Source organism: Gambusia affinis, linkage group LG13, assembly GCF_019740435.1.
Source record: "Gambusia affinis linkage group LG13, SWU_Gaff_1.0, whole genome shotgun sequence".
Classification (NCBI taxonomy): Eukaryota; Metazoa; Chordata; class Actinopteri; order Cyprinodontiformes; family Poeciliidae; genus Gambusia; species Gambusia affinis.
Genome location: NC_057880.1, coordinates 18,882,576 through 18,905,961, shown reverse-complemented (window position 1 = coordinate 18,905,961; position 23,386 = coordinate 18,882,576). Strand labels below are relative to the sequence as shown.

Sequence of the window (23,386 nt, the reverse complement as noted above, 5' to 3'; positions counted from 1 at the left end):
ATAAAGAGGTTTAAGACGCATGCGCAATCTACATCTTACATGTCTTTGGGGCTATCTAAACTTGTTGTTAGACTGGTTCTAGTTAGCGACTTTGTCCCACCGGCATACAGACTGACTCAGCCGCGGTGGCGGAGCAATGTTTATGTGTACTAACAGCTAGAAATATAATTTCACTCTCTAAGTTCGTTTCGTTTGCTTCAGTTTTTGTCGCTGACACTCGTTGGACTTAGATTATCCAAGAGCTGCCTGATAGTCTCAACCTGTTTTCGAAGAGCTAAGTCGCTAGCTTCTACTTGGAAACAGTGGGCAGGTTTTCTCACTGCTGCGCATTATTAGAAAGTAAGTTGTTTTTATTATATATATATCAGTGATTACTTTCATTTTTAGGATGTGTTCTCTGGTAGAGACGATTTTTTTTCAGTTCTGTCTGTTAAGCAACTTATTGGGTGCTGTCAGAACAATAAAGGCGTAAAGCCATCTCTTTACCATTAGCGTCAGGCTAACATATCTGAATAAGTTGTTCCTTTCTATCTGCTCAAATTGTGTTTTAAGGTATAAATATACACATTGCTACATAAATACATGTAATATGACTACAAATAAAATACTTGTGTTAGTATTAAGGATGTCTCATTAATACCTCCGGATTGTATGACCCATGGATTCGCCTGCGTAACGCAATCGGATATTTGTTGCTTATTAAATTTTAATAGTGATTTAAAGGCTAACTCGCAGTATCGATCAAAAGATTTTTAAAAAGTTAAGGAGAGTTCGGAGATTGTCATTCATGAACGCAACAACCTAAGCAAGAATTGTGGTCTATCTCAACAGCAGTAGGAAAAAAGCTGTTGGGGGGGGGGGGGGGGAAGGGCGACGTTTTGACATGTCTTCGTATACTATTGTTATTTTTCGGTTATCTTGCAAGTGGTCTGTTAGCCTATGATGGACTTACTGACCTGGGTTTCATCATGGACGAATGACTAGTTGGAGCTTGACTGAGATAATTAATCTCCAGTTATCCCCTAGATATGGAGAACCTATAAAGAGATGCATATGAGCTGTCTAAATGTATGAGCCATGGTGCTCTATATAAACAGTATCGGTATTTGTTTAAAACTTTCTAGAAGCATTAGTCTTTCATAATGGACTACCTGATGAACTGGATTGAACCGTACATTTGTCCCCAGCAGGGAACGCACCAAAGATAATATTAAATAAATAGTATTAGAAGTGTACAATAGAAAAATATATCCTAAATTGTTTTGATGGTCTTTTCCCTTTTTTACCAGTTGTGCATTAAAATGCAGAAGACTTGGCACTCTTGGCACTAACAAAAGTAATTTGGATTGTGTACTTAATTAATTGTTAATTATTAAATTTTTTGTTCAAGGAGCATCAGTTTCAAAATTTACTGATGGCAGCGTGCTTGTTCTTTAACGTTTGAGCAGCTATTTCTATTATTTCATTAATACCTACTGTAAGAAGTATTAATTAAATCTACCACTAAAAGTTAAGTTTCCCTTAACTTTATTCAACTTTTTCCATGTTTGCAGTTGATCTCTCTTGGGTATGATCTTGCATAACGCTTTGACATTGTTATGTAATATCTAATGTATACCGAAGGTTGGTTGATTGAATCTCAGGGAGCTGACAGTGATTTACCAACCAGGCCAATATTAGCATTATAGTCTTGGAGATTTTAATTAAAGTTTATCATTCTATCTAATAATGTTTGCAATTATGACTAAACTATGTCAATTACACAGAATCCGTTACTTTTATGGTGGACATGTTTGGTTTACACTAGCCAGATGACTTTCTAATAGAGTGTGAATTTATTTTATTCTCGATTTCACATCCTAAAGTTTAGTACCAAAGCAGATGAATAAAGCTAAAAAATAGTAGACATTTGTTGGACCACAAGTATCTTCCTTGTTCATAAGTATTTGCATTATCACAACATTAATTTCCCTTCAGAGATGCAAATATCTGTAGTTTAAAGAAATTACACATATTTTATCACTGGAAGAGTATTTTAATTGGTATTTTATGTGCTAAAATATAAGTTGACATGCTGGAAAAAGTGGTTGAAGAAAAAAGCTGAACAGCTGCTCATTTAAATTTCTCTCCCAAGTGTTTTTTCGGGTATTCATCCTCATTCCTCTTGGTTTATAGTCCTATAAATAAGTTTGCACTAGACAGTTAGTGGGATGGCGCTTGGATTGTTGGCGGTTTCAAAGCATGAAACAAGGCTTGGTCAAATAGTTTGCTTATGACATTATCAAACAGAGACTCACTCAGTAATGGAAAACACTATAGATAAAAATCTCTTGGTGACTTTCCTAGAACTATCAGTAAAACACCAGAAATTAATGTAAGAAGTTGGTTAAGGTAAACTCACATAGACAGATGATATTTATATTGGACCATTTGACCACATAATAATGTTAAGCATTGGGTAAGGTTTTGTGTAAGAGGAGCTTGGTACACACTAGTAACCTAAAGATGCAAATATAAAGAAGTCCTTGAAGGAAATGAAACTGCAAGTCCAGCTTCTATAACAGGACATAACCTCCTGAGCTTGTGTCATGACCTGTCATGCGCTACTCAGCATGTCTTTTTAACTCCAACGCCTGTTTCTGCTGTACTTGATGTTAAACATCTGTGTCAGACCTTTATCTAAACAGAGATTTTTAACTAGAACATGAAACTGCTGAATTAATGTGTAATTTGTACGCATATATTAACTTCAATGACCCATTTCTCTAAATTAAACTTGCTTGTGTGCTTGCAATGGCTGTTTATTTTTACAATGAAGCAAAATTAAATCTTTGCAGATACACATTACAAACAGTTTCATTTGTTTTTGAAAACATCTTCTTTTTTTTTTTTTAAAAAGAAAAAATCTTTTTCAAGTACTTCACCATGTTGCAGGTCTTTAATCTGCAAAGCGCCCATGACGGGCATCAGTGTGGGTGAAGACACAGCGGGGGCATGTTGTGTGCTGCTTGAGTTGAAACCGGTCCATTTGAACCCTGTAGTCTCTATCAGTTTATTGTTCGACTCTGGCTGTGGCTCTCCAGTGATATCACAGCATTCCAGGGAGAAGATAAATGAGTTAGTGTTGGGGCAGATGAGCAGCATTGTGGATTTGGTTGATAGTAGTGGGCAGAAAGGCACAAGTCAAACTGTGCAACTGCGAAACAGTTAGAAAACCATTACTTCCTGAAGCCTTTGGACAATATCTTTGAATGTTTTTCAATTCAAAGTCTTTAACTTTAAACCATTAAATCAGTTAAGTATTTTCCATAAGATTCTGAAATGAAAATACACCTTTTTTAATAGCTAAAAGGGAAATTTGCTCCTGACTTTAAATTGCCAATTGTGTTGATTTCCTGGACATGGAGGTTAGTGTTAGAAAGTCTCACGTAAACCTAGATCCATTACAGTGTTTTGAAGTGCACTGTGCATTATTTATGCTGTGTGCCTACTCAGGGGACATGTTACTTCTGTTTTACTGCTAGACTGAAACTGAGGATTTCTAAAACAGAAATGCTAATCACTTAGATTCTAGCTTTGTTGTCGGGTGCATTTCAGACATAATCCCCTTATACTCTTGCTAGTCTATTCACGATGTCATTATGAACCTATTTACATTTTAATACATTTTTTAAAATACATTTTATCAGGGTTTTTTTTTTATTATTTTATATTTGACATAAGTCAACCTATAAGACTAGTGCTGGAAATTAGTCACCTAGTTATGGTCTTTTTTATTTACATATTAATGTTCTTAAAAATGTTTTGTCCAATTTAAAAGAAACAACTCGGACTGTGGTGGTGTCCAAATACTCTGCTGAAACTAGTGCTTTATTGAGAAGGGATGTGTCATTGAAAGGAAAGAACCTGGAAGAAATGGGTTATAAGGCCAACCCATAGCAGGCTTGTTCCAACAGGCTTCATGTGCTCAGGCTGACTTGTCAACTTCCCTGCTTACAAATCTGAATAAATTACAGGGACTGGAAAGATACCGTTTATTTTTGTGGGGAGAACCTACATCTCTTTAGTAATTTAAGAACTAGGCTGTGAATATAATCTCTCGTTTTTCTTCCCAAGTGCGCATTGTTGTATGTCAGGCACAATGCAGAAACAAAACAATTATTTCTCTAAAATAATTTTACAAGTTTTGCTTATGTTATGCTTGTGGTCAAACAACAAGTATAATGACAGCTAAACATGTGACTGATGACAGCTAAGCATGGATTCGCATGCGATGGTCACAGTATGTCAGTGTTGGGTAAAAACCGGCACGCAGCTGGAGAAAAATTTGGTCCCTTCTGTTCTTTCTCTCGGATCTCATCAAAAGCACAAACCGAAGCAGTGTTGTTGTTAAAATTTCTTTGCAGTTGAGAAACCGTAACTTTTTTAATTAATGCACCTTGATACTGCTGACATAAAGATCTGAGTAGGAAACCATTTCTCATGTATGATCTAATATATTCTAATTTGCCTTTTCCATTTCTAACTAATCTTGATGCAAATATGGGAAGAATACATCTTTATTGCAACATTAAGTCAGTATGTGAAGTTGTAAAAGTACGTTTCTCCTTCACAGGGTGTCAGCATGCTGCAGTAATTGAATTACGGATTGATGATGATCAAAATGGGATCCTTGTTGGGGCCTCAGTGTAACAATGGGAACTGCTCGACCAACAGCTCCAAAGAATTCTGCTATTCGGGCCGAATTCGCAGCACCGTACTCCAAGGATTACCATTTGGTGGTGTCCCTACTGTCCTTGCCCTTGACTTTATGTGCTTTTTGGTGAGTATTTATGTAATTCATTTGAGGAGCCCAAAACATTTGGGAAGCGTTCAGAAGCTTGCCCTAGCGATGACTTACAGGTGTTTGAACCTTTCCTTATTAAAACAAGATACTTCCAGGAAAGTGTTTTGAAATGATGAGCTTTGTGAAGCTGTTGTGTAACTTTCATGCTGTTGGTTTCTGTAGTGTAAATGAAGGCAGTGAAGGTGCTAACAAGCACTGTTTGTTGTGTCCCCGTAGCTCCTGCTGTTCGTGTTTTCTGTGTTGAGGAAGCGAGCATGGGACTATGGGCGCCTCGCCCTGGTGACTGATGCCGACAGGTAATGAAACGCGTGCCAAGGTTCCTGGAATAACTTGTTCCAAACAATGGGAAATGTGGAATTATGGTCACTACCCGTTGGAGTATTCATAACACATGTTTGTAAACACAATTATATAATCAATTATCAATGTATAAAAAGAAGATGCATTTTCCTGGGGGTTTCAACCTTTTTAAAAGGAAGTTAAATAGTTTTTTTTCTTTCAATTTTTATTAATATATCTGAATTGTAGTTTCTTTTGCTTGAAGCTGTTGTGATATCCATAAATAGTTTGTTTTGTTGATCTAATCCATGCAAAAATTTGACTCCCGCTGCATGTTATTGTTATGGGTTACTCTAATGATAACATAAGCATTTTACATCAACAGAGGTTTGTTAAATAAACCTGGATTACATCACATACAGAATACCAACTTCTTTAACACTTCCTGGACATTTTATGTTTTTAATAGAATTTATACTGTGGAGTTTTCACATTAAAAAAAAGCTGATGCTACCCTGATTATGTTGCGTACAGGAATGAATGCAACATTACATTTTGTTGCTTGAACTGAACTGTAATAAACCACTTGGCTGATATAAACATAAAATTCATTTGGAAATACACCTGAAGGGACTTTTATTGAGTTCATTCCCCAGGTATAGTGCTCACAAATATTTAAATGACTTTGTAATAATAAAGAAAAGCACCATTTCATTTCAGTCATGGGGCTATGCATTAGCTAGCATTTACTTATCTGTTATGGATTTGACACTCATATGAGTCACAGCCACATTCCTTGGCACCCCTGGTAAAGATTTGTTAGAAGCACTAAAGTTAAAGCATCTCACACTGGGAATTTTAGAAAAACACAACCTCTAATATGAGAACATTTATTCAATATTTCTCCATAAAGAATTAGACTGAAACTGAGGATTTTTAAGCCACAGTTGGTCAGTTATTGGTTTTCCTGCTGCCAGTACTTTAACACCCATTTTTTTGATAGGATAGCTCTTAGTTTTCTAATGTAGCATACAGAGTGACTGGCTTTTTACCATTCTTCTTTAAACAATGTCTCTATTGTTCAGAGTTGAGCTCCTTTCTTATGCACTCTTCTCTGGAGTACACCTCACAGTCCTATAAGTTTTAGGACTGAAGGTTAAGATGAGTATAGAAAGTTTATTTTGAGATTAAGACACTTCTGTTTTGCTTTGGCTACATGCTAAGATTATTATCCTGTAAGTTGATTTATTTTCAGTTTCACGGAGTAGGGTAGCAGTTATTTATTTATTTTTTGTTTTATTTTTACTTCATGTCCCAGTGTTTCCAAAATCGGAAGATATTGTGAACTCTAACCAGGTTTTTTGGGCTTTTTAGAGAAGTAATACACACATCCTCCACTGTGCTTAGCAGAAGGGATGGTAGTGATTTTGTTCATATTTATGCTTTATTTAACATCTGACAGATATTCAGCATTTTCTGCTGAAAAGCTCAACTTTAGTCATGTCAGACCAAAGTTCATAGTTCCAGTTAAAGACTTCAGTAAACGCTGCTTGTTTACATTTGTGATGGTATGATACTCCCAAACAACTACTAACCAAAGAAACAGTGGCTGCTTTGCAGAAAACCCCCAAATACTAAAAGATTTCTGAAAACTGATTAACTTAAAAGTGTTTCTTTTGAAAAAAAATTGTTGAATGTACCAGTAGTTCTCCCATTTGAGACCTCTTATTTAAATCTCTAAAGAAGGGATTTTCTAGATTAAATCTACATAATTGTTGGAATTTCTTCAAGTTTCAGCACTGTTTGCAGTGTTGTTTATTGCCCAACAAACTGAACACGGCACAATGGTTTTTCCCTTTGGATTTGCCCCATGGCAGCAATTCCCTCCACCCCCTCTCTCTTTCTCATTGCTGAATCATGATTGCTAGTCCTTCATGAAGCCTGTGACTCCTGCAGTACTTTAAATATTTGGTAGCCTAACCACTCATCAACTGATTTGTATCACAGTAAACAAACAATAGCTGTGAAAATCCCCTTAGAAATGAAACTGATAAATGTCAGAGACAACTTTGATTTGATCCTTGCGTGTATTTTTTTAGATTCGGCAATAATTTGTTGTTTTTTTGAGGTCTTTTACCCAATTTCCTGTAGCCAGATAGAATTGAGAATTTAAGTAATTTCTGGATTCTACATATCAAGCAATAATTATGGTGGCTGTGACTGATGCAATAGGTATCAAATCAAATGCTTATGAGTAAATGCGAGCTGAAAACAAGCCAAGGTGTGGCTAATGTGAATAAGCTAATCAAAGATTTAATTTATCTTTATCCTAATTTATCCTAAGGAAAAGTTGATTATTTTTTTTTAGTTGGCTTTTCTTCCTTCAAAAAATTAAATCATTATTTAAAAATTACTTTTTGCATTTACTCAGGTTATCTTTGATATTTACTTTTGTTTAATTTGAATTTTTGTCACTCTTGTGTCAAAGTAGCATAAATTTATATGGGGGTCAGTATTTTAAATTTTTTTTTATGTGAATGTATTCTTCAACAACAAGCTGGACCTGTACTTGGTTCGGTTTGGCCGCCCTTCTGTTTTTCCAACAGAAACAGGCATAATAAGGAGGAGTCAGAAAAGAGTGTCAGCAGTTTATATTTTAGTGGCAACAAGTGAGTTCTGCCACACATTTTTAGATCTTCAAAGCTCATAAATGCAGAGCAGTTTTTATTATTAACATTTAGGAATTTAACCCATATTTCATTTCAGACTAAGAAATAAAAACAGTTGGGTAACCTCCAGGTTATGAGTCGCCCAAAGCTCTGAGGTGTTCCACTTCCTCACAATGAGGGGAAGAAGACAGAGTCAGACGGACCTCGGCCAGAGTCCTTGACACAGTGCTCCATTACCCACATCCCCCAGCTGTGATTGTGTTGCGTCACAGCCACACTGTTTTTCCAGCTGCGTATGAGCAGAGAATGGGCCTGTAGCATGAAGGGAGGATGGGATTAGGTGGCAGCACGGGAGGCTTTTATAACCGACAGGATATGGAGTTGTAGATTCACACAGCCTCCAAATACATGGTGGAACTTTGTAAAGTAAACAACCAAAACTGTGGTAGACATTTGCAATATCACAGAACATGATTAACTTTGTAAGATAAAATAATTTGTACCAAGTTGAACAGAGCTTTCACTGGTATACATATGGTGCAACACGGCTACTGGATTTTTCTCTTAATTGATCACCCCCCTTCTTTTTTGTTCCCAGTGGTTTTATGTGAGCTTAATGCTTCTTGCTTTGTTTTGTATGTTTGTTTTATTTACCAGAAAAAAAGAGATGGATCAACGGTATAGTCGTCTGGATGAGAGGGAATAGTATGTTCATCTCGCCGCATCGCAGAGCTATTTACTGCCCTTTTCCTCTCTGTTGTTTTTGTCTCTTTGTGACCTAACTCGCCGCTCATATCCCTTCTGCTCAGGCTGCAGTGGGTTTTTTTTGTCCTGATGATTTCATTATCTTTCTTCCTCTTTGATCCATTTCTCAGTAAACAATCTGCTGGCAGTTCTTTCTTCATGTCACTCTTGTACTATGGGTGTCGGGTGTCCCTGTTCTGTCACTGTCCTAATCAGATCTGTTTGTGCTAATCTGTGTATTGACCTCCTTTTACGAAGCTTGACGTTCTCCTGTGTGAGCGTGCTGCATGAGCCACACAGACTCGACACTGAAGGGGAGAGGTAATACTTCCCTGATGTGCAGCTGTACATAGACGGGCCCGGACCTGTAGGTGGTGGTTGTTCAGTGTCTAGGCTAGCAGAGCTTAGATGAGTTATTTCTCCTCACAGGAATGTGGGAGAGGAGGCCTTGGGCTCTCTCCTCATTCCTTTTCCTTATAATTGTTAGAGCCTTCAATGATCTCATACTTGAACATAGGATTGATCTACTTCCAACAGAGTCATGGTGTTCTTCAACCTTTCCATCTAGATTTATAGTGTACTGTTTCTTTTACCTCCCAGAGGGAGTGCTATCACATTTATAAATATTAAATAATGTGGAGGAATAACTCAACAAACCTATTAGAGAAGCTTCTAATAGGTTTGCATAGTCATTTGCAATTTGATTCAATTCTGCATTCTCTAAATGTGTTTAAAAAAACTATAAAAAAAGAGGCTGTAAAAAAGCTGTATTTTTTTCCTGACCTTAGTACTATAAGAACTCAGTGGCCATTTCTATGAGGAGTAGATGTGTCGTCATAGCGCAGGTGTGAGAGACCAGTGTCTCCATTTACTAAATGTTAATTTACAATGAGTTACAATGTGTTCAGAAAATATCATCACACTTGTCTGTCCATGCAAGCTTGAAATGATGAGATTTGCTATTTGTTTGGAAGACAACCAACATTAGCAATTCAAGTTGAAAGCAACATGGTTCAAACACAAAATAAGTATATTCACATGTAGGTATTTTAACTACACTGTAAATGGCTTACTTTGAGTCTTCCTTACTCTGTTAAATCATTCACACCAAAGAGTGTTGACAGGTTGCTCCCCAAACACTTAATAAGGTGCATTTACTGTTAAGTAACAATAGGAGTTTTAAAATTCTATTGTCAGGTTGGAGCTGATTCAATATGAAAATGACCTAATTCTAGTCTTGGTTGAATTCCTGGTGCATCATTAAAGTTTGTCTCTCGTTATGTCCTTTTCCGACTATTATCGTTGAACCTTCACTCTGCAGTGCTTTTAAGTCTTTATTATTAACAAAAATAACAACGCATGTTGGCATGAAATGTAATTTCAGAGGTTCCTGTCATGGCTCCCTCTGGTAAAATCTCCTCTCTTTGTTTCAGGGAAAATGTGTCTGATCAGTTTTATCATCTTTTCAATGCTGTACTTTACCTCTCCATACTATGACACCAAGCACTGAAACATAGCTGGTGTCACAAATGTCATCTTTGTCCGTTTCTATGCAGCAGCATGCAAATCTTGTGTGTTTCTGCTTGCAGCGTGAATTCCCCTCTGCCAGAACCAAATGAACGCTATGCACGCCTCACATCCGTATCCAGCTCAATGGACATGGACCCAAGAGATTTAGTAAGAAACCTGAAGTTATTACAGGATGAAATATGGGTGCATCTTAATGAAATATAGAATATTTCCATAAAATAAAACTCATGTCAGTTTATTACACAGAATGATTATATTTAAAATCATAATTTCTGGATATTTTTTTGCGAGAACAGCAGTATTAAAACGTTTCCACAGTCAGTGAATTAATTTCCCATCAGATCCAGTGCAAACATTGATAAAAGTACCAATACCTTCAATAATCACAATATAATTGTGTTGTGCCTAAATCCCACAATGAATCTATTAAGTATTGTCAAAAGGAAGGTGAGAGGCTTCAAAATCAACCATGCAAACAAGTCAAAAGCTCCTATTAAAATGACTTAGGCTTCCTTAACAACTCAGCGAAACCAGTCTGATCAGTTCTATGCCACGCTGCATTGATGCAGATATTCATTCAAAATGAGCTCTGACCAAGTTCTGTGTACATCTGCTGCGTACTGCATGGACCAGCATTTCTGAGCTAAAATAAAATCATTTTAATTGGTCTTTTATGATATTTAAATTTTCAGAGAAATCTTTTTTTGAGTTTTCAAAAAGCTGCAGCCATAATCACCAAAGTTATAAATAAATGTTTAACATTAATCCATCTGGGAGTTATGAATTAATTTGTATTTTTATTATAATTTTTTTATTTTACATTAAATTAAACAACCTGCTTTTCACTGATATTCTATTTTATTGAGTTGCACCCGAACTGTTCTTCCAAGCAGAAGATAATGTCTTTTCTTGTAAAAACTGGTTCAACTCTCCTGTTTTAGGGCTTTTGCTCCTGGCTAACAGCAGTCTTCCGCATCAAGTGAGTTCGCCTCTTCACTGCTTGTTGCAGTAAAGCTGCTGTACCTCTGGCAAAAAAAAAACATTCCCTTTTGATCTTAATGACTCTTATGTAGCTGCTGCTGTTTCTCTTTTCTCTCTGAAGGGAAGATGAAATAAGGGAAAAGTGTGGTGAAGATGCAGTTCACTACTTGTCTTTTCAGCGCCACATCATTGGCCTGCTTGTAGTCGTGGGTGTGCTCTCTGTGGGCATAATCTTGCCTGTTAACTTCTCGGGGAACCTTTTAGGTGAGCTAATTGAAGTTTACTCTTACAAAAACTCAAAATAATTTTTTTTTGTCTTGCATATTTTATTTTTTCAGTGTCTCAGAGTCCTTTAACACATTTTTTTTGTTTTCTTTTCATTTTTATCATTTTGTTGTTTTTGTATAAGAGGCTACATGTATTACCCAAAGTCTTGTAAATACACATTGTAGATAATTAAATATGTGACACCAGAATGACATTTTGCAGCTATTAATTTTAAGACTGTAAGCCTTTGACATTCTATTTTTTTCTTGTGATTTTTCTTGTGACAGCAGTTATGTGCTGCTGCTTTTCCTCCTACTTTATGGTTTTAGTTCCACATTGTTATCAATTATAAATTTCTGCTGTTGTTCGTTAATTTAAAAGGGCAGAAAAAGACTTAACTGATGATGGATCGGCTTTTATTCCTATTTAAGCTGCTGGTGAGCCACACCTGTAACTGTGAGGGAAAATACAAATAGTAAATGTTGAAAGTGTAAGGAGGAATAAATGAGGTTTAACTTGCTCTTCTTTTTTTCTTTCTTTCCCTTTCTTTCTTTCTTTCTTTCTTTTTTCTTTCTTTATTCCTTCCTTTCTTTCAACAGATGACACTGCCTATAGTTTTCCACGAACCACTATAGGAAATCTAGATACAGAGTGAGTCTTGCATAAACTGTATATATAAACTTTGTATATATAAACTGTATTGTTTATTTATTTAAACTCTTTATTTTGCTAATGTTTGATTTATTTTGTTCTTTGTTTCTACAGGAACAAACTACTATGGCTACACACTAGCTTTGCATTTCTCTACCTGCTGCTAACAGTGTACAGCATGAGGCGGCACACATCAAAGATGCACTACAAAGAGGATGATTTGGTATGGATTCTTAATTTTGGAGCGTCATTGCGTGACATCAAGCAGTTGCATGTTGTTTGTAATTGCTTCTGTTTTTTCCTCTTCCTTGAAGGTGAAACGCACTTTATTTGTTAATGGCATTTCACAATATGCAGAAGAGAGGGAGATAAAGCAACACTTTGAGTAAGTTGGGATTTCTCTGTGTGTGTGTGTGTGTGTGTGTGTGTGTGTGTGCGTGTGTGTGTGTGTGTATATGTATGCGTTCTAATTTTGTCTCACCAGAAGTTTAAACTTTATTGTATTTTGTTGGGACTTTATGTGTCAATAAATTTAATCAAAATGTTTGTTTTTTTGAAGATTTTTTGGGGGGATTTTATTTGCATAACCCTTGCGTCATATCCCAGTAAATACATTGAGGTTTTTGTTTGCAACATGAAAAAAAACAATGGATGAATTATGACTTAAGACCCATAATTCATATCAAGCCCTGCTCGTGCTCAAGTAAAGTTACTATATTGATGTGAATGCAACACAGCGGTTGTCGGGTTAAGATGTATGACAGCCATGCCTTCCCCTGTTAAAACAGCTGTGTTGTCCTCGTCCGTCTGTCTGGGAGCAGTCAATGCCAGGCCTATATGTGTAATTGTCCCTAATCGAAATCAGATGAGTAGCATTAGGCAAGTCATGTGTCAAGTTGGTCTGAGGAGGTTATTGTTGTTCCTGTCCTACAAAACTGATCATGTAAATTCAAATGCCTTTAGATGAATAAAGATATGCTGGTAAATGTATTAACAGGTTTGTTTTTTTGTTTGTTTCTCCCTCGTTGCCTGTTCTGTTAGGCTTGCATATGAAAACTGCGCTGTCCTGGATGCTCGTATCTGTTACGATGTATCGAAGCTGATGTATCTCAGCTCTGAAAGGTACTGGATGAAGGATGTGACTGTTTGGCCTTAAATGTTTTTTTTTAATTTGAGAATTGTCTCATTCATTCCTTGACAGAAATAGATCCTCCTCTGTCTGACCTGGCTATTTTTTCTATTTATGTATTCAGAAAGAAGGCAGAGCGTAGCAAAAAATTCTTTCTTGACCTTCAAGATAAGGAGCATGAGAAAACCATGATTAACCCCAAGCCTTGTGGACACCTTTGCTGTTGCATCATTAAAGGCTGTGAACAGGTGAGAAACTTTCATTTTTTTGTGATATACTGGTTTGTTCCAGTGCGACTTCTCATATGTACGCAAAGAGGTCAGTTATTAGATTTTATTGCTTTGCACTGTTCTAACATATATATTTTACCTACTCTAAGTATTGGCTTTAAGCAAAAGTGGGTATACACAATATGCAATCCATAGGTGTGCTGTGCTACAGAGGGCGCCCAAAACAATGGCTTAGGAATTATTTCTAGTCTGGATTTTCTGTATTTAGCAGCTTTGTGCATGTGTAAATGATGTGACCGATATAGTAGGGAATAGGCGGAAGGATAAAGACGTTTTTGTGATGAAGAAAGCTTTTCAAAGTGGTTGAAAGACATTAGGTAAGTCATGTCAATCTATCAAGACGAGGCTTGTGAATGTTCTGGTTAGTTTGAGTTACTGGTTAAACGACAGGTCATGGTTGTCCTGCAACTCTGTGCTGAATTTATAATATAAGAGATTACAGTAGGAAAAATATTATTTTGCTGTAGAGACAGTAATCATTAGAACGTGGCAGTGATACACTTGAGTTTAAATGTCTTCCCTCAATATAACACTGCATTGCTGTTGTGATTCATCCAGCATCCACCTGAATGGACCACATATTATATAATTTTAAGTTAAAATGTAATGTTTTTATATGTGTTCTATTTTTTGAAGAACGTACTCAACACAAAGTTCATTTCATTCAGCTGTGAGGACGGAGAGAAAGAAGAGAGAAAGAATCAGGACAGACAGGGAAAGGAACAGGTTGGTCTGATATTAGGCAGAAGTGCAGGAACAGCCAATGAATCCCATGTGATATATTTAAAAATACTTAATTAAAAAAAATGTATTAGCAAGGTCTGTAATTTGGTTAAAGCTGAGCTTGTTTGACCATCTGATTTAGTACAGAAGGATGCAGGTTTGACCCAGTTAGCAGTGATGTCTATTGGAAACAAAGTTGCATTCAGTTTCATTTGATGCCATTTTTGACAAAGGTGAGTGCTAAGGGATGACGTAACAATTTAGTTAGATGTTCAGTATGCACCTTTGGACTTTAAACTTGATTGAATGCAGAGGTAAGTAATAGTAACTAGTAACATTTACTAAGTTACATTTTCTTGAGTAACCTGTTTGAAAAAAATTACATTTAGCCATAGTTTTACTTCAATGTGCTTTTCACTTTTACGTTGGTAATGGTATTGAGAAGTATTGCTACTCTTACTTGAGTAAAATTTCTGGATACTTGCTGTGAGTAACTTTGCTTAATGAAGAACAAAACATGTTTTAACCAAAAATGCAACAGAGAATGTAATCTAGCCAAGCTGTTTAATAGTCAGTCAGTCAACAAACAGCTTGACTGACAAATCTAGTTCGGGGTAAATCTAATCATGCATGTGTGTTTTAAAGCAAACCGTATGGAAACAGTATTGGAATTGAATGCTCGTCACATGCGGTCCAGCCAGCAGTCACACTTTACAGTAGCATTGAGTATCATCTTGTTCTGTGTGATCAGACACTTTATGAGTCAGAGTTTGAGGGAAGGAACCAATGAACATTTCACTTCCTTTCAGTGTACTGAGAGCTGGTCTGCGATGAAATGTGGAAGTTATTTGACTCTCGATTTTATGTTGCACAGTCGGATTTTGAGACTTGGCCACGCCCACGTGCTTTTGATCCACCAAAACCCACTGTTAGCTGCCCAACAATGTCTATACTGAGTGTTTGTTCTGAGTTATTTTGAAGCATGACAGTAAAAGAGAAGGAGAAGTTTTTGATTATAAAATTTCATTTTCTGAATTGAATGGCTAAAACTATCTTTTAATAATGTTGTGATGGACTTGTGTTTTCTTTTTATAGGAAGAAGCTGTGAGTTATTATACCAAGCTGGAGGCGGAATTAAGGGATGAATACAGGAAAGAGAGAGAGAAAGTTAACAAGAAGCCTTTAGGAATGGCCTTCGTCACTTTTCAAAATGAGGTCACAACTGCCAAGTAAGTTCATTTAGATAAGTGAAGACATGTTTGTCAGTTCGCTTCTGAACTGCTGAAATTTGTTAGTCGTTTTTGCTGCAATGTGTTTTTTTGTTTTGTTTTTTTTATTTTGGTATGTTTTCAATCGCTGGATCTTTGTTTGTCAGAATTTTAAAGGACTTTAATGCATGCAAGTGCCAAGGCTGCTACTGCCGTCGTGAACCCAAAAGCTCTCAGTTCAGCTCCAGGCTGCACACCTCCAACTGGACCGTCACTTACGCCCCCGATCCACAAAACGTCTACTGGTGAGAACAAACACTTCATTACAGAAGGAAAACAATAGCTGCGTTTTGGCTGTTGCGATTAGTTCACATGCCAAGTATTAATCTAAATGCCACATTAGAACTTTTTTTGGGAAAAACTCTTGATTAATGTGTTGTTGTTTTTTAAACTAGCGTATTAGTTTTCTGGCCAGCTGGGTCCGTCTCTGTAGGTTATCACACCGCGTCTGTCTCACCGCTGTGTGACCCCTTTTCCCACAGGGAGCATCTGTCAGTGGGAGGATTCAAATGGTGGGTCCGCTGCTTCATCATCAACTGCATCCTCTTCCTTCTCTTGTTCTTTCTGACCACCCCAGCCATCATCATCACCACCATGGACAAATTTAACGTCACCAAACCAGTGGAGTACTTAAATGTAAGTATCCAAAGCTGATCTATGTGGATCTCTTATTTTGAAAAAGTAATTTAATTTGATTTCTTTCTTCACCAACTGGAAAAACAAATTTAAAAAAAAAAGGGTTTCTAGGCTTTGTACCTTGATATATTACCTTTTCATTAGACAATTATATTATCATTACACACTGTAGCTGATTTCAATTTGTCCACAGATCGGAAAGGCTGAAATGCTGAATCCAAATCTTGTCACGGCTTTCCCTTGTTTCAGAGGTTTAGATAAAAAAAAAAGAATTAGAAAATCCAAACATCCAACTTTTTTTGTTTTTAAAAAAGTACACAATTTGTAAATGGAAATATTATAGAAACACTGTTATAATTTGTAAGCACTTTCAGGCATGGGAGTGTCTCACGACAATTTTGAAACACATTTACTCACATGCCTCAGATTTGTATCTATTTAGCTGAGGGTACTGTAGTGACCTCTAACATTTGCATGTTTTACTCTGTACTGTAAAATGTGACATAAAAAAAAAATCCCAAATATAGTAATTATCTCATATTGGGTCACACAACCCCTCTGAGAATATGAACAATATTTTTCAATGAACAATAACTATAGAAAGAAAGTAAATAGCTCAAATTATATACTGAATCTATGTCAATGTTTGATCTGAATGTTTTGAGTCACTTTAAAAAAGTTTCTACGATTTACCGATTTTTCCACTATCTAAAATAAAACTTAAGCATTTTTTTTAGCAGTAGGGGATGTTTTTTTTTTTTTTTTTACCTTAGTTTATTTTCAGATGTTATTGACCATATATTTAATCAAAATACAGAAAAAAAAATCCTTTTTACATGACGTTTGGCCTTCAAGTTATCTTAGATTAGAGTTTTAAACTGGATCCATGTTTTTTTGTTTGTTTGTTTGCTTGTTTTGTTTTGTTTTTTATACTTGGTATGGCTTAAACCCAACAGGTAAATGTCAGACAAATAGATTTAAATACTAATGCCTCGCTCATGTCTTTCTGATCCCAGAACCCCATCGTAACCCAGTTCTTCCCCACCCTCCTGCTGTGGTCTTTCTCTGCTTTGCTTCCCACAATTGTCTACTACTCTGCTTTCTTTGAAGCCCACTGGACCCGGTATGTTTATTATTCACTACTTTCAGTTCTTTCTGTTTTCTTAAGTATTTGAATTTTAGGAGCATCATGTTTTAATGTGTGTGAATGGTTTATGTTGTTTTACAGGTCAGGAGAGAACAGAACCACAATGCACAAATGCTACACTTTCTTGATCTTTATGGTCCTGTTGCTGCCCTCCCTTGGACTCAGCAGGTGTTACATGCTTTATTTTTTGCTTTGTAGCAAATTATTAATATGTAATATAAGGAAATAATTTTGTAGATATTTTTTATGTTTTTGAGCTAATGTCTTTTATTTATTTTTGCAGTTTGGATGTTTTCTTCCGCTGGCTTTTTGACAAAAGTTTCTTGGATGAAGCTACAGTGAGGTTTGAGTAAGTATGGTGGGCTTGGATTTTTTTTTTATGCTGGTTTTGATTTTTCTTGGAGGCATAAAAACATATACAAGACTTCATCGTACCCAACCTTTGTGTGATGTGGTAAATCAGTGGGATTGCTGTGATGCCAACTTTACAACAGAGGGTTAAGATAAATTGGCCACAGAGGAGTAAAGTTCTGCTAAAAAAACTGAAATGTTTTAACTTCACATATTTCCTAAAAACAATTTTTGGTTATATATTCTCAGTTGAGTATGTCCAACTGTAAGTAAGTTTGGAGAAAACAGAAATAAAATTCTGTATGATTGAAGGCATAAATAGTAAGACTATTTGAAGGGATATGCATTAGACTAACATGATGTTCATGGTGTGTCATTTGGTAAATAGTGACACTTTTAATGCAAAGTTGAAACTTTTAAGGGGCTTTTAATGCAAGTACAAGTTCAACTTTACTTTAAAAGTGTCATTATTTACCAAAACTAAGCAAAGTTAACACTTTTAATGTCTACAATGATTAAATACATGACAATAAGACAAATAAAGCTTGTACAGTATTAAGAGCTTCACTGGTCAAATGACATGCAGTCAGTCTAGATATTGATAGATGAGTTTTTGCCTGAAGTTTTCACTCCTGTGTTTAAATGCCAATCGGCCATTTTGGGTGTTGAAATTTTGACTTCTCTGAGACTTTTAACGTCAGAATTCCAGTTATTTTGGTTTTATTTCTAACTTGAAACTGGAGCTACCACTATTCATTAAAGTGTTTGATGACAAACTTCAATAATCCTTCATCAATATTTGTAGGCTTTTCATCATTTTCTTTCAAAAATGGAAGTTCTCTTTCTCTTGGGATTTTTATAGGTGTGTGTTCCTCCCTGACAATGGAGCCTTCTTTGTGAACTATGTCATTGCTTCTGCATTCATTGGTAATGCTAATGACCTGTTGAGGATCCCCGGTTTACTGATGTACATGATCCGCCTGTCCTTGGCTCGCTCTGCAGCCGAGAGGAGGAACGTCAAGAAGGTCAGTCTTCAACATACAAATCCAAACAAGACACGCTGAAAATAAGTTTTTACATGATCTGTCTTTTTTACAAAAAGTTAGAGGTATGATTAAAAAAAAAGTAAGAACATTTTTATTATTTTTTTTTAGCACCAAGCTTATGAGTTCCAGTTTGGGGCAGCTTACGCCTGGATGATGTGTGTCTTCACTGTGGTTATGACCTACAGCATCACCTGCCCAATTATCGTCCCGTTTGGTAAGTCGAAATGTTTAAACTCTGTGCACTGCTCGCTCCGTCTCGTTTTTACATCGACAGAGCACACTGATCAAGTGGCTGCAGGTTAGGCGTGCAGAGGCCAGGTCACATGTAGGGGTTCTGTTCTGTGTCCAGAGGCTTATCTACAGGACTAATTGGATTAGTTCTGCTGATTTCCTTGTCTTTCTTTCTGTGCAGGGCTGATGTACATGCTGCTGAAACACCTAGCAGATAGGTACAACATGTACTATGCCTATCTGCCAACAAAACTGGACAAGAAGATCCATTATGGAGCTGTTAACCAGGTTGTGGCGGCTCCTATCCTCTGCCTCTTTTGGCTTCTGTTCTTTTCCACAGTTCGCTCTGGTAAGAGGACAGCTCCCTCTACTGGTCACATAATTGAGGGCAGATATTTTATGGTGCCTTGTCTCAAACTTTTTCAAGCCTACTGTATAAATGAGTGAGAACCCATTAAATGTAGGTTGTCCCTCTTCTATTCAGGGTTTACTGCTTCAACGTCCATGTTTACTTTTGTGGTTCTGATCATCACAATCATCATCTGCCTTTCTCACGTCTGCTTTGGGCATTTTAAATATTTAAGTGCTCACAACTACAAGGTAATTTTATGTTTTCATACTTCTTATGATTATCTATGCACCTACTACTTTTGGTAAGTGTCTTTTTTCTGCCTCAGGTTGAGATGAAAGTGGATGGAGGGGAGGATGGACCTTCAGCAAGCCCTTCATCTGCCAGCAAGGCAGCGGTAGAAACTCATTCTTGTTCCTTAATCTCAAACAAATAGGTTTCCAAATAAGCTAAAGTTGTAGGTTGAAACTACAGCCTACAAATTGTGACCTAAATTATTGCAATTCTTACACTTTGGCAATAAAACCTAAGAAGGTAAAATAAAGAAGTCATTGAGAAATTACACAACAAATTGAAACGGATGGAATTTATGAAATACATCAGATTTATCTTTTCTGATGGGTTATGTAGCAAATCTTCTCATACACTGTTGAATGCTGGGATCAAATTTGCAGTTGGTCTCAAAAGTGGCAAATAAAACATACAATTCTTCTGTTTGTTTGCTTTTGAGAGGTGTTTAAATGCTAAGTAATTAACACTTTTGTGTTGTGTTTTCCCACAGCAAACATACATATGTCAAGTACTTCAAGATCCCTCATCGGAGGAGGCCGGATCAGGCAACGGAGAGGACGATGGGCAGGGGTCCTCGCAGGATGAGGAAATGATCCAGGCTGGAAACAACCTGACCGGTGACTTCCAGTCCGGGGAGGCCAGTCTCATTGAGAACGAGGTGCGGCATTGAGGCAACCTGGGACACGAATACTAACATCAAACGAAACTTGATGAGTGCACTAAATGTGTGACGTTAACATGGAAGTGAACCAGTAGTTCACCAAAGCATCTCAGCCTCCATCAAGGGACCTTCCCCTGACTAACATAAGCACACCGTCTACTAAGGATTCAATAGTTGTTTCTCAAGGACGTCTTCTTCATCAGGTCTCGTAACAGGACATCGAGTGGGAAACTACTTGGACGAGGCAAGAGCGGAAAAGACAAGGCTCTACCCAAACACTGCTTATCGACCAATGGAAGAAGATGCTGATGCACAAATGACGAGGTTTTGCCTTTTTTTTGTGAAGGGAGAGAAGTTCTCTGTATTTCCTTAACTTTATTGTACTTGAATGTTAGAAACAGGGAGCTCAGGTTTCTCTGAGGTACTGCATTATCGCATGCAAATTCAAAGGATGGAGCAACTGTTTTTTGTTGTTTTTTTTTGGGGGGGGGGTTCTTGGAATGCTTCATCGGTGTGTCCAACTGTCATCTTTAGAAGCTTCCCATGAATTAGCAGCTTACTAATGTCGGCCTAATTGGAGCTTTAGCGATGGATTTAAAACGGTTCTTCCTATTCCATAGGAGCCTTTAAAGATAAAAAAAAATGCTACTAACACTCCTGGAGGCTTTGACACTACATCTATATATCTCTGGATTTGTGAAGTAGCCTTTTTTGACCTGGTATTTATTGTAAGCATGATATTTTAAAATTCTGTCCAGCCTGATGCTACTTTAAACTGTGGAATACGGTATTTAATTCATCGTAGCACACTACAATGCTCAGCCTCTGAGCCTTTGTAGGGACTGCTGCTCCTGATGTTGCCCTCCCTATGCCAAAATAGGGTGGGGTTCCGTGCACAGCTGCCGCAGCAGAAACTGGAGGCTGAGAATCTGTTGCTCAGAGGAGGCCTTTTCAGATGACACTATGACTAATTCTTTATGCATCGTTTTTGATTAAATCTTCTTGTTAATGTTTACAGCTTGATGTAGAGGTCAGAGAATAGGCATCAAATTTAGATGGCTGCTTAAAGCTGTATGATTTGGTTAAATTCATTTCTCACCCCATCCCTCCTTACTAACTTTTTATTTACACACTTTGTGACGTACAGTAGGAGTCAGATGTTTATCCAACACATCATCAGAGTGAAGCAGGCAATGTGGCTATACAACAAGCAAATTCAGCAAAAGTGTTTAAACAAAGCGAACTGGGGTGCACAAGTTTGTGGGTTTAGACAAATTTCAATGCATGTCCCTAAGCAAAATGTAGAGAAACCTCAGTTTGAACAAATTTCTGATAGATTTTTTTGTCTCAGTATTTGCCCACTCTTCATATCAGAAACAGCTGAGTTCATATAACCTGGCTGGCTATCTTTCATGAGGTCTTTGCGCCATTACAAAAGCTTAATTTCTTGCTGTATCGATTCCATGAATGTTTGGGAACATTGCACTGTTGAGACTCCTGAATATGCATCAAGCTGTTAATTTGAGGTGAAGTTGAAGAATTTAGAGGTAGCTTCCTTAATATTCCACACAATCAGCCTCTTAGATTGGCAGGAAACCAGGTCTCTTAGCATGATGCATGACAGTTGGTACAATGTCATCGTGATCAGATTTCAGTTCAGTTTGAAGCAAGACCTTTTTATCTTGATACCTTCCAGTTTTATATTCCTGAGCCTTCTTGGTTCCTGAACATCGTTAACAAGTTCAGGTGGTTGAAACTTGGACTTCATCAGCTTCATCAAAGATCCTTTACACTTGTCAAAACTGATCTTGTAATGGATAAAGCTAAAATCATTAAGCTTCTGGAATGGCACTGACCTCAATTTTACTGAATATATAGGGGGGAAAAATCCTTGGTAATTCAAACTTGTTCTCCCAATTCTTATTTTTGAAACTTCATTGGAGTTATTTTCTATTTAATCAATTCCCTCTAGAATAAAATAGACTCATGCATAATGAAACTCAAATTAACAGCATTCATGCCAATGATGATTGTTTGTGAACAACTGACTCATACTGTATGTTGGAAATGTTAATTTCCTGTAATATTTGAGTTCTTTTACAGGTTCTCATTGCTCTGTACCTAAAGCAGTAGGTACAGAGGTCAGCAGTTTTTCCAATAACATGTCGGGTCTTGGCTGCAATAGTTTAGCGCTCACATTACAAATGCTCCAATGAAGAAGTTTTACATTTTTGTACTACTTTATAAAAACAATGTAACTATAAAAGAAGAAATCACCTGTCCTACAAGGATGTCTCCATGCTTATCATCCAGACTAATTTAACTCTGAAGTATCTTCTCATTGACTCTAACCAAATGCTAACATGTCATAACAAATCATTTAAAATCTAGTACCCATGCAGTTTCTCAGGATCTTTTGAATTTTTACTTTCATTTTATTTTTTTAAACACAACACTATGACTTGCCCCATTAACCTTCAAGGAAACCATTGGTAAATAATGCACCAAAAAAACCAACCACTTATCAATCACTGTTGAATATAATGCACTAATCTTTTTCTCACTGATATGACTGGCAAAGAGTAGTATGTGGTAACTGCAATAGGCCAAAATGGCCTCCATTTGGTTTGATGGCACCATTCGTTGACGCATCGCGGTTCGAGTAAGACTGTTGACCTGACACTACTGTATTTATCTGCTGCTTCTCTTGTCATGATAAGGTGACTTACTTTATACCTCTGTTATACATGTGAGATAACTGCAAATCTCTGAATGTGTCCAGTCAGGATAACAAACACTGTCACACTGTGAGGGAGATGGGTTTTTTAGCGCCGAATGTAGTCTTTGTTCGATAAATAAAATGTTACTAATGAATCTCTGAAAGAACTGTTTCCCTGCTAATCAGGAATTGAACATTTTATACTGTAGCTACTCATCTATGTCTAGTTGTTTGTCTTTGCATTTCATTGGATTCTTAAAGCTGATCATTTGTTTCATTTGTACTCATTTAGTTCTATTTAAATCACTGGAATAACTGGAAAAAAAAATTGTTTTGTTTTCATCAACAGCCAACAGATCATCACAATAATGTCTACACTATATATTTAGAAAAACTGGTCAAATGTGTGTGCACACTAAATATGTTTAAATGTCTGTTTTGTAGATTGTTACATGTTAAAGTAACGGCAGAATTCAGCCTTTAACTATGTCATTGTCTCCATTGCCCCATGCAGATATTTTTTGTGTGCATCTGTTCTGCCCTGGAGATGTCTCATCAATAAATCTGCATCTAATCTA

At 36.8% G+C, this 23,386-nt stretch overlaps 1 protein-coding gene across 3 annotated transcripts; it reads left to right on the top strand.

Annotated features, from left to right (window-relative positions):
• Positions 1 to 208: 208 nt before the first annotated feature.
• Positions 209 to 23,386, top strand: LOC122842932 (CSC1-like protein 2). 3 transcript variants are annotated; one of them, XM_044137236.1, is made up of 25 exons: positions 209 to 339; positions 4,616 to 4,822; positions 5,063 to 5,142; positions 8,452 to 8,499; positions 10,128 to 10,215; positions 11,010 to 11,047; positions 11,171 to 11,313; positions 11,916 to 11,967; positions 12,082 to 12,190; positions 12,282 to 12,352; positions 13,009 to 13,089; positions 13,221 to 13,344; positions 15,205 to 15,338; positions 15,485 to 15,622; positions 15,860 to 16,013; positions 17,030 to 17,136; positions 17,242 to 17,328; positions 17,444 to 17,509; positions 18,374 to 18,536; positions 18,666 to 18,771; positions 18,970 to 19,137; positions 19,273 to 19,388; positions 19,466 to 19,534; positions 19,919 to 20,086; positions 20,293 to 23,386. In XM_044137236.1, the coding sequence occupies exons 2-25, from the start codon at positions 4,652 to 4,654 to the stop codon at positions 20,299 to 20,301; spliced, it is 2,490 nt and encodes an 829-aa protein (XP_043993171.1). In that variant the 5' UTR covers positions 209 to 339; positions 4,616 to 4,651; the 3' UTR covers positions 20,302 to 23,386. The 3 variants fall into 3 exon arrangements, with proteins under 3 accessions (XP_043993171.1, XP_043993172.1, XP_043993175.1); XM_044137237.1 differs by having other exon boundaries at positions 19,919 to 23,386; XM_044137240.1 differs by lacking the exon at positions 8,452 to 8,499 and having other exon boundaries at positions 19,919 to 23,386.